We start from the raw sequence: 16,209 nt of genomic DNA on the forward strand, positions 1-16,209 counted from the left end.
AAACTATGTGTTGCTGCCTGCTGTATAGGAGCTAACACGAGCTCAGTAGAATATGCCTATCCAGGAAGTAACTCAAGGATGGAGATGTGTATCTTTTTGTTTGCATGTAACTCAGTGTTACAAACTTCCATCACTACCATCTCTGGTTTAAGTGCTTAAATGTCTGTGCCCGTAAAAAGACAAGAAAAAGTTATATGAAATTTCCAAATCCATAAATAATGGAATTGCCAAGCACTTAAGCATTTGCTGGATTGGCAAGAACGAGTTAGCCAATTTTCTTAAATCAGCTTTTAAAGAAATGTATGTTCTTTTAAGAGGCAATGGCTAACTCAGACAGGTGGAGGTGGAGGTTTCAATTCATGAAAGCAGCACAGTGATTTTCTTAGAATTTCTTTGTCACTGTGTACTTGCAGTGGTGTGATTAATATACATATACAGAGTGTATAAATATGGAATATACATGTGAAGCTATAGTTTTTAAAATATCATATTCTAATTAGACTTCTTTGTAATTTTTTTTTTTTAAGATTTTATTTATTTATTTTTTTTCCCCAAAGCCCCAGTAGATAGTTGTGTGTCATAGTTGCACATCCTTCTAGTTGCTGTATGTGGGACGTGGCCTCAGCATGGCTGGAGAAGCGGTGTGTCGGTGCGCGCCCGGGATCCGAACCCGGGCCGCCTGCAGCGGAGCGCGCGCACTTAACCGCTAAGCCACGGGGCCAGCCCCTTCTTTGTAATTTAAATGGCATCTCAATTTTATTAGCAAGTCATATATAATTTAGAGAATTTGTACTCCTTTCCTTAATGTGTTTAATAACCCGTTTAATATTTTTAAAATATTTCCTTTGTACATTCTTTCATATTTATCAAAACCTACTTTGACGGAAATACCCACTAGGCCTGCAGTGACAATAGTAAAGCAGTCCTTGTGTAGTGGTAATTTTTAAAATTTTATTTATTTTTTCCCCCAAAGCCCCAGCAGATAGTTGTAGGTCATAGCTGCACATCCTTCTAGTTGCTGTATGTGGGACGCGGCCTCAGCATGGCCGGAGAATCGGTGCGCGCCCAGGATCGAACCCGGGCCGCCAGCAGCGGAGCACACGCACTTAACCGCTAAGCCACGGGGCCGGCCCTGTAGTGGTAATTTTAAAAATGATTTTTTAATTTAAAAGTAAATTGTGAAAAATTTGGAAGTTATCCCTAAGCCCTCCATCCAAATACAAATCTTATTTTTTCCACTCCCTTTCACACGCAGTTCTTCCACAGCTGTGTCTGTAGTGCACACGCAATGGTGCTGTCCACTGTGAAGCTGAGCTGTGAGGTATGCTCTGAACCTGAAGGTTGGTGGGGTGCAGGCATGAGCACGTATACCAGCCCCCCAGCCGCCCCATAGAAGCCGGCCTGCTCCAGTCTCACTGGATCCAGCCTTCAGCTCGTCGTGGATGTTCCCACTTCCTTAGGCTGCAGTAGAAGCAGCAATGGGGGTCTCTCTCTCTGACCTTCGACATTGCTGAGTTTGGATGGATTAGTAGGCAGTTGGTGCCACTTTGGAGTGAGGATCTATCCGAATCCTGTGTCATTTCTTCACACTGTTCTGCCTTTTCAATTGTGTAGTAGCTCTAGCTGCCAAAAGGCCTCCCCCAGGAAATGGCCTGAGATTGTCTGTGGTTTGCCTTGGGCCTTTGTTTTTCTGTGCAAATATCCACTGAGGTCTGACTGGTTGGTGTCTCTGTCCTGTATGCTGAACATATGCTCACCAGGTGGACTGTTAGAAATGTGCTGGTAGGGCCGGCCCCGTGGCAAGGCGGCTGGGGCCTAGCGGTTAAGTGCGTGTGCTCTGCTGCTGGTGGCCCGGGTTCGGGTCCCGGGTGCGCACTGACGCACCGCTTGGCCGTGGTGGTGTCCCACATTAAAGTGGAGGAAGATGGGCATGGATGTTAGCCCAGGGCCAGTCTTCCTCAGCAGAAAGAGGAGGATTGGCAGATGTTAGCTTAGGGCTGATCTTCCTCACAAAAAAAAAAAAAAAAGAAACGTGCTGGCAATTTGGGAATGCATGCCTGAAAATTCTCCTCTGGGCCCTGGTAAGTTACTTTCCTGTCTGATTGGCCCCTTGGATTCATGGACGAGAACATGTAAACGTGGTTAAAGGCTGAATCAGACTCCAGCTAAAACTGGAAATGCTCAGACCTCCCCTGGCCCAGGGACCACACTGATTTTTGTCCATGTTGTATGGCTAAGTTTGGGAGTGAGGCTTAGAGCGTTTATTGGCAACCAGTCTGTCCCCTGAAAGCCCCAGAGTCTGAGTGGCCCCAGACCTGGCCTAAGTCTTTCTCAGGTGGTTTCACAACCTTTGTCATTGCTCCCCTTGGCCAGGTAACGTTTCCCCGAGGTCCTGCATGAGAAGCAGCGTGGCAGATGGTGGATTCCATCTGGATGAGGCTTCTGTGCTGTGAAGAGCACGTGTAAATAGATCACCTTGTGAAGTGCTAAGATGCTGTAATGCAGGTGGGCGAATGTTCACATTTGGCGGAGGAGGAATCAAAACCAAAGCTGGTTGGAGGCTGCATAAGAGAGTAAGGCGTGTGCTGAACGGGGGCACAGCTGCGGACCCAGCAGGTCGATCCTGACTTCGTCACCTCTTCGCTGAGACCTCAGACAAATTATTTCACCTCTCTGTGCCTGTTTTCCCAGCTTTGTAAATTGGAAAATAACTTATCTCACAAAGTTAAGACAGCATGTGTAAGAAGCCTTCTCAAGAGTGCTCAGTGTTGTCAGTGCTTGGTAAATATTCTGTTCTTATGGCCCAGAGACACACTTGGAAGCCAGTTGCTCCCAGTTTGCCTCTGTAGTCCCACCACTTAGGGTGGCTGCCGGAGAGAGGAACTTGCCCAGTGCACTGCTGGAGACGTTTTGAGTCTTATTCCTCCTTAGGCACTTCCTCTTTCTGTCCTTCTGTCCAGTTCAAGGGCTCTCCTCCCCGGGACACAGATACCAGTCCACTTCCAAGTCTCTCCCAAGAAAAAGTGTGGAGACAGAGTCCATGAGAGCAAGAACCTGTCCATCTCAGCTGTAGCTGGAGGGAGTTGATGAGTCCTGGCAGAGGCCCCCTGAGGCCCCTAACGGGCCCTACCTGCCATAGCTCTTTTGTCCGCCACTCTTTGTGCAAGACCAAAGCTAAGTTCACATCTTTAAAATGTGATCCCTTCTCGTTTTTGAGGCTGTGAAGCTTTAGACCACTGTTCCCCAACAATGCTCACAGCGTTAGCCATGTCCATGTGTCTTTTTGATTGACTGACTTGTACTTAGCTTCATCCTAAGTCATCGTTCACCAACTTGAGCATGAGATCACCTGGAGAGAGGGCTGGTCAAAGGTTGCTGGGTCACATTCCCAGATGGCTGATGCAGTAGATCTGGGGCTCAAGACCTACTCTGAGAACCACTTTCCTAAGCAATAATATCCATGAAATTGCTAGTGATTTTTTTTTTCTAATATAAAATAACTATAAATGATAGATGTTCCTTTGGACGGCACCACAAATCCTTTGAATCATGTGGAGAAAAGCTGCCTTTGGCTAAAAGGGCAGCTGTGGCCACGCTGTTTCAGGCACATCTCAACTGGCTCCAGAGACTGCTGTCCGAGCCCAGAGCCAGTCTGTCCTTGGGACGGAAAGTGGTCTCCTAAGCAGTCTCTTAGGACATTGGGGAGGATTGGACTGGTGGCTTGTGACAGGAGGGTCAGTATTGAGGGAGGGATGTTCATACGGCTGGGGGTTTGGAATGCCCAATCTGAGGCAGTCAGCTTGGTTTGTGTCCCCACCTTGCTTCTCCCTGGGAAGGTTTTGCAGTTTCCCTGACAGGCCAGGGTGCTCAGCAGGCACCATCACAGGGACTTCTTCCCTCGTTCTACCTGAGATATCTAGTCACGACAGAGGAGGCTCTCTGAGGGCTGGCTCCAGCTCCACTTGGGACCTCAGGAATGGGACTGTCCAGCCTTCCTAGGACGCTAAGCCTGCTCTGTCTGGGAGTGGCAGGACCTGGTGGGTGCTAGGCTCCTCCTCCCTCTGCCCCACAGACCCACTTGGAGACACAATAGGATCTGTCTTCTCCGCCGATGTTTGCTGCAGAACCCCAGGTCCCTGGGAACAGTAGTTATTTTCCCTTCTAGACTCAGAGGGTTGACTCTAACTGCTTGCAAGGAAATGGACCATTTTTCAGGTGCAACGTAAATAAACCTCTTCCCTCATTTAGGTTCCCCCTCTCTAATGTTCTCCTTTTGTATCGGGTCTGAGAATCTTTTCCCTGACCTGTCTCTTGTGGTTCTTTCTTCTTCTGGACAGTACTTCCACATTGCCAAGTTTTTCTCTCACATCATCCAATTTATAAGGGAGGAAACCCAGAAATAGGTAAATGACTTCATATAGTTCATGGCTGCCACCTCCAACCACACATGAGCATTTTAAAAACAGCCTTTAGTGCCGGCCCCATGGCTTAGCAGTTGAGTGCGTGCGCTCTGCTACTGGCGGCCCGGGTTCAACTAGAAGGATGTGCAGCTATGCGGCTTTGGGGAGAAAAAGGAGGAGGATTGGCAATAGATGTTAGCTCAGGGCTGGTCTTACACACACACACACACACTGGCCCAAGTCGAGGGGACAGGAGTTAAGATTATTAAAGATAAAAAGAACTACAAAATGTTATTACTTAAAAAAAACCTAGGAGAGGGGCCAGCCCAGTGACGCAAGTGGTTAAGTGCGCAGGCTTTTCTGCAGCAGCCTGGGGTTCGCCGGTTCAGATCCCGGGCACACACCGACGCACCGCTTGGCAAGCCATGCTGTGGCAGCATCCCATATAAAGTGGAGGAGGATGGGCACAGATGTTAGCCCACGGCCAGTCTTCCTCAGCAAAAAAAAAGAGGATTGGCAGATGTTAGGACAGGGCTGATCTTCCTCACATTTTAAAAAAAAAAAAAGAGGGGCCGGCTCCATGGCTTAGCAGTTAAGTGCGCGCGCTCCGCTGCTGGCAGCCCAGGTTCGGATCCTGGGCGCGCACTGATGCGCCACTTCTCCGGCCATGCTGAGGCCGTGTCCCACATACAGCAACTAGAAGGATGTGCAGCTATGACATACAACTATCTACTGGGGCTTTGGGGGAAAAAAATAAAATTAAAAAAAAATAAGAAATTAAAAAAAAAACCTAGGAGAGTAGAAGTAGTAATGTGAGCCAAATTCTTATTTTTCATAGCAGAGACTTAACAAGATGTCTTAAGGTTGATATATTAAGAAGATGAAAAATGAAGAACTAAAGGCAGCACCACTTGAAAGTTGTTGCTTCCAAGAGGAGAAGTTATGGTAGGATGACAGAAACGTTTTGCTCAGTTATAAGCCCTATTTTACTATTAGAATTTTACCACATGTATGTAATAGTTTGATTGAATGCCAAACTGGTTATGCCCCACAAGTAGAGAAATGAAATACCATTTTTCACCCATCAAAATAACAGCAAAACAAGAGAAATAATGCCCAGTGTTGGTAGAGGTGTCCTACAGAAATTGGCACAATCTTTCCACAGGATAACTGGCCCAGTATTTCCACCTTCAGGAAACAGATATAAAGATTGATGTATAAGGATGTTCACCTCATGAGTTATTTATAAAGTAAGAAGTCTCCACAGGTGCAACAACGTATAATTATATATTATACTTTGGTAATGATATAGGCAAGTGATAAACCGTATGTAACCACTAAAAATGTTTACCAAGTAAATGTTAAATATTTAAAAGTTTTTTAAAAAGTATATAAAATTATATATACAGAATGATCTCAACTTTGTTTAGGAGGAAAAAAAATGAACCAAAATGTTTAAAGAAGGTAGGAATATGGATGATTTTTAAGTATTTTTCTGTATTTTCCAAGTTTCCTACAGAGAAAATACATTTATAATCAGAAGAGAGTTATTTTAAAAACTAGGTTGCTAAACGAGGAGATTGATAATCAAACAGCAGGGAGAATCAGGGGACCCAGCAGGAGGCTCTGACCAGGAACTCTGCAACCATGAAGACATTTCCCTGTGTCTCAAAATGCCCTGGGGGTGAGGGCCTTGCCTAGGCCGGGACTCCTCCCCAAAGTCTTCCCACGGCCCAGGGCTGCGGCTGCTACATTAGTGGTAAGACGGGGCAGTGTCCTGCATGCTCAGTAACAAACACTCCTCCCAGCCAAGACCCTGCCTGGCCCCACCCCGCAACTTAAACAGTTAAACTAATAGCAGCTTTTCTTTATTAGTACTTACTCTGTATATGTTCTCTGCTTAACTACATGTACTACATCATTTTAGTCTTACAATCATCCTGAAGGTGAATATTATTCTCATTTTTTAGAAGAAGAAATACAAGTATAGAGGTCAAGGCATGCTCAAGTCATTTTGCTCAAGGGCACAGTCAGTGGCAGAGTTGAATTACAATTCAAACCCAAGGTGGCCTGATCCCAAAGTGTGAACCCAGCTCTTCACACCCTCCAAGAATCAGCACCACCGAGGAGCAGTCACTGAGATTTGTCGGAAACTCACCACAGCAACTTCAGTCTGCCATCTCAAAATCTTTAAAGGCTAGATACAAAAACTGTCTTAGATGATGGAATAAGAAACCTCAATTTATGGGCTGGCCGGTGGCTTAGCGGTTAAGTGCGTGAGCTCCGCTGCTGGCGGCCCGGGTTTGGATCCCGGGGGTGCACCCTCGCACTGCTTCTCCGGCCATGCTGAGACAGCATCCCACATACAGCAACTAGAAGGATGTGCAGCTATGACATACAACTATCTACTGGGGCTTTGGGGCAGAAAAATAAATAAATTATATATATATAAAAAAACCTCAATTTATGGCTTTTTTTTTAGTAGGGAGCCTAACTTTTATTTATTTATTTATTTAACTTATTTATTTTATCCCCCCTCCCACCCCGCCAAAGCCCCAGTAGATAGTTGTACGTCATAGCTGCACATCCTTCTAGCTGCTGTATGTGGGATGCGGCCTCAGCATGGCCAGAGAAGCGGTGCATCGGTGCGTGCCCGGGATCCAAACCCAGGCCGCCAGTAGCGGAGCGCACACACTTAACCACTAAGCCACAGGGCCGGCCCTATGGCATTTTTTAAAATTACGAACCGAGAATATTAATTAATTGTACCAGAGGAATACAAAGTAAAGTACCAGTCTTCCTGTTCAGAAACTATTTTAAAAGGAGCATTCACAAAGACAAACTCAATTGTTTAAACTCAGGAAGGAAAAAACTCAGAACTTGATCAGTCCTCTGAGTTTGAGATGCTGAAACAAGGGTCCTCCAGAACAGTAACTGTGCTGTGATCTGTTTAACTGTTTACCAACAGCTCTAGCGAGAACAGAACCAAAGAGATACTCTAGGAGCTTACCTGAGCGCCAAACATAATAAGCCATCACCACCAATGCTGTTTTCCATTTCAGGCTTTTCACTTGTATTAAAGTATGTTTAGGGGGCTGACCCGGTGGCATAGTGGTTAAGTTTGGGTGCTCTGCTTCAGCAGCCTGGGGTTCTCGGGTTCAGATCCCAGGCACAGACCTACGCACCACTCAAGCCATGCTGTGGCGGTGTCCCACGTACAAAATAGAGGAACATGGGCACAGATGTTACCTCAGGGCCAATATTCCTTAAGCAAAAAGAGGAAGATTGGCAACAGATATTAGCTCAGGGCCAATCTTCCTCACCAAAAAAAAAACCACAACATACATACATACATATATATACACACACACACACACACATATATATATATGATGTTTGTAGTTGCAAAATGGATCCCAATAGTATCTTCATATCCTTCTGCCAATGACCATTTAAGCCAAGTAGTAATATATGATTTAATGCTTCCATTACTATGTCAAAGCTAACAAAAAGACCTAAAAAATAAAATGATTAGATTGGTGCAAGAACACTTAGATTAAGCTGGAAATTTCTCAAGCAACACTATAAAAACAACATGTGAAGAAAATAAAGCATTCAAGTCAGGTGCCTGAATTTAAAAAAGAGAGAAGTAACAATCTGTGCAGAATGAGATTCCAGTTTAACTGAACTAAATGGACAACTAACAATTCTAGCATAAATAAACTGTGCCTGTCAAACTTTAGATAGCCTGGTTCTTTATTCCGTAAAAGCAAATGCCACAGAACCCCCTAGGCCCAGCTGAGGGAGGGAGCCAGTGCAGTCTGGCTCCCCAGGCAGGCTTTGCTGGCATATACCCACTCCTGTGGCTCCTCCTAGACTACTCAGATTCTAAGATGCCACAGTTTGAAAAGTTCCAAGTAACCTCTGATCTACAAAGAAGAAAGACACTGAAAAAGAGCAAACATCCACACAGAAAGTATTCCCAACAGCCTCGTGAAGCCAGGCAGAGCATTTCTCTTCAATCCACAGAGGGAGCCATCTACCCAAAGTTCATGCTGCCGCCTAGGAGCTAGTCTAGAAAGTTCTAATAGATAAGTGGCAAACTCGTATTAATGTTCCTTTTTTTCCTTGTAAAAAAGACTAATCTGAGTTTGAATTATTTATAAGCAAGGGTTTTATGGAGTCCAGGAGGAGAAAAAGGAAAAATTTAAAGAAATTCATTATAAAAGTATCAGAGCACTAAAAACCTGTCCTTAAGATGTTCTTAGATCCATATCTTAGGGCTATTTTTTATTGCTGATTACAGATTTAAAACTATGAAATGTGCATTTCTTGGCAAATTACACAAGTGATTTTCTGCTTATTCACATTTCCAATAAAAGCTTAAGAAACAGACGAAAATACAAAGGACAGGAAAAACACGAAGGGCAACAGCCTCAAAAACAAAAGGATTTGGTAAAAGAAAAATAAGTCTCCACAGTCAGTGTCCATCAGAATTTTAAAATCATCCAAACAGTGCAAATGCTCCACTCAAATCAATGTGACATCCTGCACTATGAATAGTTGTTCCTTGAAGCTGCCAACTGGAAAAACCACCCACTTATATTTATGATCACACAAACCACCTAATTTGCTCAAGGTTCAGCTCAAAGCAACATTTAATATTCTTTACAAGATGGAATTGTGACAAGTTCAAAAGGAAAACTTGCTTTGTTTTAATGCGGCTGTGCTCAGAAGGCTGCGTGATCTCCTCAGAAACCATGCTGGGCTCAGCCAAGAAACACAGCTCAAAGCAGTGTCACACTGGCCTCCTGAAGGTAGCCTTGGAGATACTGGAGTGCTTCTGCATTGAGGCTGGTGCTCACCATGGATGGAACCTACGAGAGATGGGAAACAGGATAAATAATGGCTGTTCGAGATCCTAACACGCCAACACAAACCCCATCTTCTACGAGAGCTGCCACAGGGCAGTCTGTCTCCAGTAACTGTTGAAGGGATTCTCAAGTAACTCAAATGCTTCTATTCCTTCAAAAACAGATAGGTCTAAAAGCGGATCCATAAGGAATCACTGTTGTTCAGTGTGATAGTGGCATTGTGGTTATGTTAAAAAAAAAAAAAAAAGTCCTTATTGCTTAGTGATGCATAATGAAGTACATATAGGTGAAATGACATGATGCCTGAGGCTTGCTTTAAAATTCTCAAGAAAAAAAACGAGAAACAAATGAAACAAGAGTGGCAGAATATTGGTAATTATTGAAGGTCAGCACATGAGGATTCATTATGCTGTTTCTATGCATGTTGGAAATTTTCCATAATAAAACAATGAAAAATATAAATTTTATCATATAATCTATAAGACTCTGTAAAAGGTACTAACACAACTATACAGCCATTATTAGGTTTACTCTATGATCCATTATTTAATTTCTGAGTATGCTGCAGTTAGACTCTAAATGCCTGCATTTTAATAATAGGAGGATTATTTCAATCTGGGAAATAAATACATTTCTATTCAAAGGGTTTTGTCTCCTGCTTTCTCTTCACTCCAGAAATCATTCACTTAAAATACATTTGTAGCACATCATACAAAAAAAGAAAAGGACCCATCATTCTAATTAAAGAAAAATAAGCCTTGACTCTAACTCAACGGGATGTTGATTATGCTGACCAATGAAAACAGGCACCAGGGGCCGGGCCAGTGGCGCAGCGGTTAAGTGCGGTTAAGTGCGTGCGCTCTGCCTCGGCCGCCCAGGGTTTGCAGGTTCGGATCCGAGGCTGCACCGATGCACCACTTGTCAAGCCATGCTGTGGTGGCGTCCCATATAAAGTGGAGGAAGATGGGCACAGATGTTAGCCCAGGGCCAATCTTCCTCTGCAAAAAGAGGAGGATTGGCATCGGATGTTAGCTCAGGGCTGATCTTCCTCACAAAAAAAAAAAAAAAAGAAGAAAGAAAAGAAAACAGGCACCAGAACAACTACTACCCTCTTGACTTCCCATGAAGACCTCCATTAATCACAGAGTTCTGTGACAACAGACACTTACCCTTCCTGGACAGGCAGTAGACAATTTGTGAAGTGACTGTGCCAGGTGAATTTTGGGGTTGTTCACCATTTGACCTACAGGATCATGCTCTTTTTTCCCAGCAAATGCCAACTGAGAGAAGGCAGTCTGGTATCCTGGTGTATCTTCTATGTCAATAAAATGTTCTTCATCAGGAATGGTATCATCTTCAGGTAACTCAAAAAGGCCAATCAGAGACTGTAATAAGGGAGTCCTGGGTTGGAAGAAAGGAACAAGATAAAAGATTAAGTAAATACTCTGAAAATTTAAACAATCAGCAGAAATTCCTGAGAGAAACAAAATTATAGACTCAGACTCAAGAGTAGTAAGGGACCTCTGAAATTAAGATAGACATCAACGCTTACGCTTATCCAGAAATCATTCTTCAATTATTCTGGCCACAATACCCCAACTGCTCTTTCAGAAACTACTCCACTCCCAGAGCTCTCAAGCTGGCGGTGTGACCCAGGCCTGACTAATGAGAAGGCCACGTGACTGAGGCCAAACCAAGGATATTCAATGCTAAAAGTTAGAAGAAATAAGCCTCAAGTTGTCTGATCACTTTGTGGAAGAGGCTGTCTAAGTGAAGCCATAGTAAGGAAAGGAGACAAGAAGTCGAGAAAAGCAAGGTCCACCAGACACTGAGCACAAGCATGTAAGATCTTCTCTTAAGCCTATTCAGTTTCTCCTCTTAAAGACTTAAGCCAGGTTAGTTGGGCATCTGTCATAAAACAGTCCTAGGGATCACCAGGGACTTTCACCAGACTCTCAAAGGGGTCCATAAATTCGCCACTAAAAAAAGTTAAGAATCAGGAAACAAGATCTTTCTAGGTCCAGAAGGATCCACAAATCATGTCTTGAATCTGATGGTTGCTAATGGAGAAGCCAAAATCAGAACCCAATTCTCTTGGCCCTCAAGAGAATAAGCTTGGTTAATTTTGCAGTCCTAAGGGAAAGAAACTGTAATTTCCAAAAACTTCAGAATGGAGTACTTACCATAGCTTGGTATATTCAGTGTCCATCATTGGGGGACATTCTGTTAATAATTTGGTTATGCCAACCGCACAAATCTTTTTCTCTACATATCCGGATACTTTCTGAATTTCAGGAATAATGATTTTTTCCAAAACCATTCCAAACATTCTATTAATCAAAGCAAAATAAATTCACTCAATATTAAACTATCACTATAATTAAACAGTGAAATGCTTAGATGTTATTTATTTTCAGTGACTCCTTATGAATATAATAAAATACAAAATAACAAGGCTGCTCTTTTTGGTCATCTGAATGGAAGAGACCTCCAGATGACAAAACACCACCACCAAAGCTCTACCCTGTGGCCAATGCCATCTTCTGTGAACACTGCTTAAGCCTATACTCAAAGAGAATCTTCACAGCCATTTTTTGGTCTTGTATGTTTTTTTAAAAGATTACTCAAGAAATCTTTGAAAAATGAGAAATTAGAAAACAGAGATAGGGGCCAGCCCCGTGGCGTAGCGGTTAAGTGCGCGCTCCGCTGCTGGCAGCCCGGGTTCGGATCCCGGGCACACACTGATGCACTGCTTGTCAGGCCATGCTGTGGTGGCGTCCCACATAAAGTGGAGGAAGATGGGCACGGATATTAGCCCAGGGCCAGTCTTTCTCAGCAAAAAGAGGAGGATTGGCATGTATGTTAGCTCAGGGCTGATCTTCCTCACCAAAAAAAAAAAAAAAAAAAAAAAAAAACCAGAGATAAGCAAGAGCAAGAAAAAAAAGAATCACCACCATCCCACAATCCAGCTATAACTAGTTTTAACATTTTTGGATTATAAATTTCCCAACTTTCTACACTTACATACTTACATGTATATAAATGTTAATGGCTATATTAAAAAAATGATTTGGCCAATCATTCTATGTTGTTGCAAACATCCTAGAAGTAAAGTTTTTCATGATTCTAAATGTTGCAAAATTCTCAGTTTATACTTTGATTAATAAATTCTTTGAAGTGAAAATAGTGGGTATCAAAGAGTGTGGACATTGTAACGCTCTGGATAAAGACGGCATATTTTTTGCTCTACGGAAAGATGCCAGTTTAGGCACCCACTAGCCATGTGTGACACTGCTGATTTCCACAAAATCCTCTATTGCTGGAAAGCATATTTTCTGGTACTATTTTTCAGGTTAATTCATTTTTTTACATTTTAGTCAATCTAGAATTTTTTTGATACAACACAGATACAGGGATTTAACTTGAGTTTTTTCTCTAAAGAGTTGTCCTCTCTCATTCCTTTATATCCTTCCTTTCCCTTCTAAATGGGGAATGCCACCCAACTACATTCGTTGTATATAAACTAAGTCAAAAGCAAAGTTTTATTGATCCAAACTTTTCTCATTTGAAAAATCATGCTGTTGGCCTTAACAAAGGCAGGCTCCTGGAGACAACACTGATCATCTAACATAACACAGAACACTGGCTGTGGAGAATGCCCAAGCGGGGAGTACCTTTGGGAATTAGGAAAATGTCTACAGGGATTGTCTTCTTTACAGCCATCACCTCAAGAATATTTTGAAAACCACAACACTCCAAGAATATTTTGAAAACCACAAAAATAGTATCACTGTACCAAGAATTATGAAATCATCTAAAAATCAGAGATATGGTTTGCACAAAAAGAAGTCAATTTTTTTGCTTTAAAACAATAATAAAAAAAACTTACTTTGGTTGTATACCATCAAATATTTCTTGAAGTGCTAGCGCCCCATATTTTATGCAATACAAATTAATAAAGACTAAGAAACCTGTGGAAAGGAGATGCAGAATATCAATACAGAGGACTCACTGCATAAACAGGCGATTTAGTGGAAGTCAGCCAAGTGAAACAGTCATCATCATTAAAACCCGAGGACTAACTTTGGCATCAATACTTGCCTTTTAATACAATTTACCATATAGAATCTCTGCCTTTATAATATAGACATAAAAAGTCTTTACCTGCAAGTCTCTTTCCGATTTATATTTCCTTATAATATTACTTCTATTAAAAAATATTTGAGAGGGGCCGCCCCGTGGCATAGCGGGTTAAGCACACATGTTCCACTGTGGCGGCCCAGAGTTCACAGGTTCGGATCCCGGGCGCGCAGCGACGCACCTCTTGTCAAGCCATGCTGTGGCGGCATCCGGTATAAAGTAGAGGAAGATGGGCACGGATATTAGCCCAGGGCCAATCTTCCTCAGCAGAAAAAAAAAAAAAAAGGAGGATTGACAACAGATGTTAGCTCAGGGCTAATCTTCCTCACCACAAAAAAAAAAAAAAGGTTTTGGTATCTAAACTTACAAACTAACCTTTGAAACACAATATACTTGAAAATGATTTAGTGTTTGGAGAATACAAACATCTTAAAATATTTTACATATAAAGTTTATAACTGATAAAAGGTTTATTATGTAACCATAAAGTCTAAGGGTTAAAGCTACTTTCCTTATTTCTGTAGGAATATCCAAATGATTTTACTTACTCTTGATAAATTTTGTTGTTTTGGAATTCTGAAGTCTTTGGAATAGTAGAATGAAGATTTGCTTCCTGTATTGGTCAACTGACGCACTGAAGAAATGAATAAAAGCAACAACATAAATTCAGCATTTTTCTGAGTACCTAACAGAATCTTTGATTAAATGTACAACAAGGTTATATTCATACTCACGGAGGCATGTGCTCTATTATACTGTTTAGAAGATAAAAACCTTGGTGGTCATTGGCTTTGGACGCAATCAGCTTCTGGAAGACACCTAATAACCCAGGCTACAACAAATTACATCAAATAATAATCAGTAAAAGAGGCAAGGATTAATAATTCCAGAAGTTAAACAGGTGATATATGTTGGGAAAAGTACATGCTGTAATAATCTAATTAGCATTTTTTCTTTAGTTCTTACTTCTAAAGTGTAGAGGAAAAAAACCCCATCACAATAAGCCCTTAAAGTTACATTCTTAAAATTACCTATCTGGCTCTTATTTATTTTCCACCATGGAGATAAAGAACTAAAGGACACTTAATTCTAATAAAATATACATTAACGGGCCGGCCCGGCGGCTTAGCGGTTAAGTGCGCGCACTCCGCTGCCGGCGGCCCCAGTTCGGATCCTGGGCGCGCACCCTCGCACCGCTTGTCTGGCCATGCTGAGGCCGCGTCCCACATACAGCAACTAGAAGGATGTGCAGCTATGACATACAACTATCCACTGGGGCTTTGGGGGAAAAAAATAAAGAAAGAAAAAAAAAAACAGTGATATATTTAAAAAATATATATATACATTAACGTTTTCTACTAATTACTACCCATTTTATTAAATTTACTTTAAATAAAGAATTTTTAAAAATCTACCATCCCTAGTTTCTCTTAGTACCCTTGAAAATTAGCTACATCAAAATAAATCTGACTCACAATTTTGTCAGCTGCAGCACTTGCTATTGTATTTGAACCACGTTCTAAGAATGCTTGGAGAAGCCTCACTAGAGCAGGGATATTTCCTGTTCTTTCCCAAAGCACTGGCTGAAGGAGATGAGGAAATAAGGCCATATAGGAAGACGGGATATCATTTTTGTGTGTTTCCAGAAGCAAAGACATTACTTGAAAGACATATGGAATAAATTCTGTTGATAAAAGTAAAAACAGAGCTGTTAGCTTCAGAGTTAATGGTTCTGACACAAAAGGCACATATCTCTTAAGCAGGCTGCATTTTATAACAACTTTAATAATTTCATTCAATTAGAAAGAAAATAACTTCCTTTAACTTACCCTGTACATCATTCTGTAAAATTTCAGTAAACACCAGAAACAAAGCCTCCTCAAAATTCACAACAGCAGCTGGGTTAGCTTTGCAAGTTATTCTTATGGATAAACATATTGCTTCAAACATGTAATGATTAAAGTGAGGTTTGCTTGGGTTCTGAAATTTAAAAAAAAAAAAGCCTATTACCTTAATAAGCCAAGTGACTACATTAAATATTATCTAAAATAAAAAACACACCTAACCTTTCTAAAACATTAAAAGAGATGCCATCTTTCTTTTAAATCAGTATTAAGAAAAAACACCATTTACACTAAAAAGCCTGCATATGTGTTACAATTTTATATTGACTTTAAAATTCAGAAAATAAAATAAGATTCGCTAATGCCTGTTTGTTTGGACTTTGCAGTGGTGGAAGAAATGAGCAGGGACACATAAGTCCTGGCTCTGCCATCGCCCTGTGTGGGACCTTAGGCAAACCTTAAACTCCGTGGGCCTCAATGCCTGTATCTACAGAGTGACAATTCTTCATATCAGTGGTTTTCAATTTCCTTTTTAAGCAACAGAATTGTGTTTTCCTTCATACAAAATCCTTCTTGAAAGGTATCATAGAAAACTGATGGACTCACAAGATGGGTGTCTATGTACAAGAGGGGTATGGAGGGACCCTGCTTCTCCCCCTCGATTCCCCACGGGCCAAAGTAGTCCAAGACCCTTATCCAGAACTCAGTGGAAGAAGATCACTTCTGCAAAGTCCCTCTAATACCTCCTACCAATTTATCTCCTTTTCATCGAGTAACTAGGAATAAACATCTAAAAAGGAATTTTGTCAGCCTTAAACTGATTTTTTATTTTCTAAAACTTAGTTTTTAAATATGAATCAAAATATCTGTAAAATTACTGATTAAAGAAGGAGTGAACTTTATTTTTGGGAAATAAGAGTAAGGAAGAACAGTTAATCATCATTTTATACA

The 16,209-nt window shown here is 41.7% G+C and overlaps 1 protein-coding gene across 1 annotated transcript in view; it reads right to left on the minus strand.

Moving 5' to 3' along the window:
• Positions 1 to 8,669: 8,669 nt before the first annotated feature.
• The window catches only part of CSE1L (chromosome segregation 1 like), a 46,059-nt gene continuing 38,519 nt past the window's right edge, over positions 8,670 to 16,209 (minus strand). Inside the window, exons 18-25 of the mRNA XM_004430292.3 lie at positions 15,244 to 15,394; positions 14,890 to 15,098; positions 14,149 to 14,246; positions 13,963 to 14,048; positions 13,164 to 13,245; positions 11,458 to 11,604; positions 10,444 to 10,675; positions 8,670 to 9,277 (exon numbers count right to left, since the gene is read on the minus strand). Of these exons, the coding sequence (XP_004430349.1) occupies positions 9,188 to 9,277; positions 10,444 to 10,675; positions 11,458 to 11,604; positions 13,164 to 13,245; positions 13,963 to 14,048; positions 14,149 to 14,246; positions 14,890 to 15,098; positions 15,244 to 15,394 (1,095 nt within the window). The 3' untranslated portion in view covers positions 8,670 to 9,187. The remainder of the gene's footprint in view (positions 9,278 to 10,443; positions 10,676 to 11,457; positions 11,605 to 13,163; positions 13,246 to 13,962; positions 14,049 to 14,148; positions 14,247 to 14,889; positions 15,099 to 15,243; positions 15,395 to 16,209) is intronic.

This window comes from Ceratotherium simum, chromosome 21, assembly GCF_057802395.1.
Source record: "Ceratotherium simum simum isolate JZ-2026a chromosome 21, ASM5780239v1, whole genome shotgun sequence".
NCBI lineage: Eukaryota > Metazoa > Chordata > Mammalia > Perissodactyla > Rhinocerotidae > Ceratotherium > Ceratotherium simum.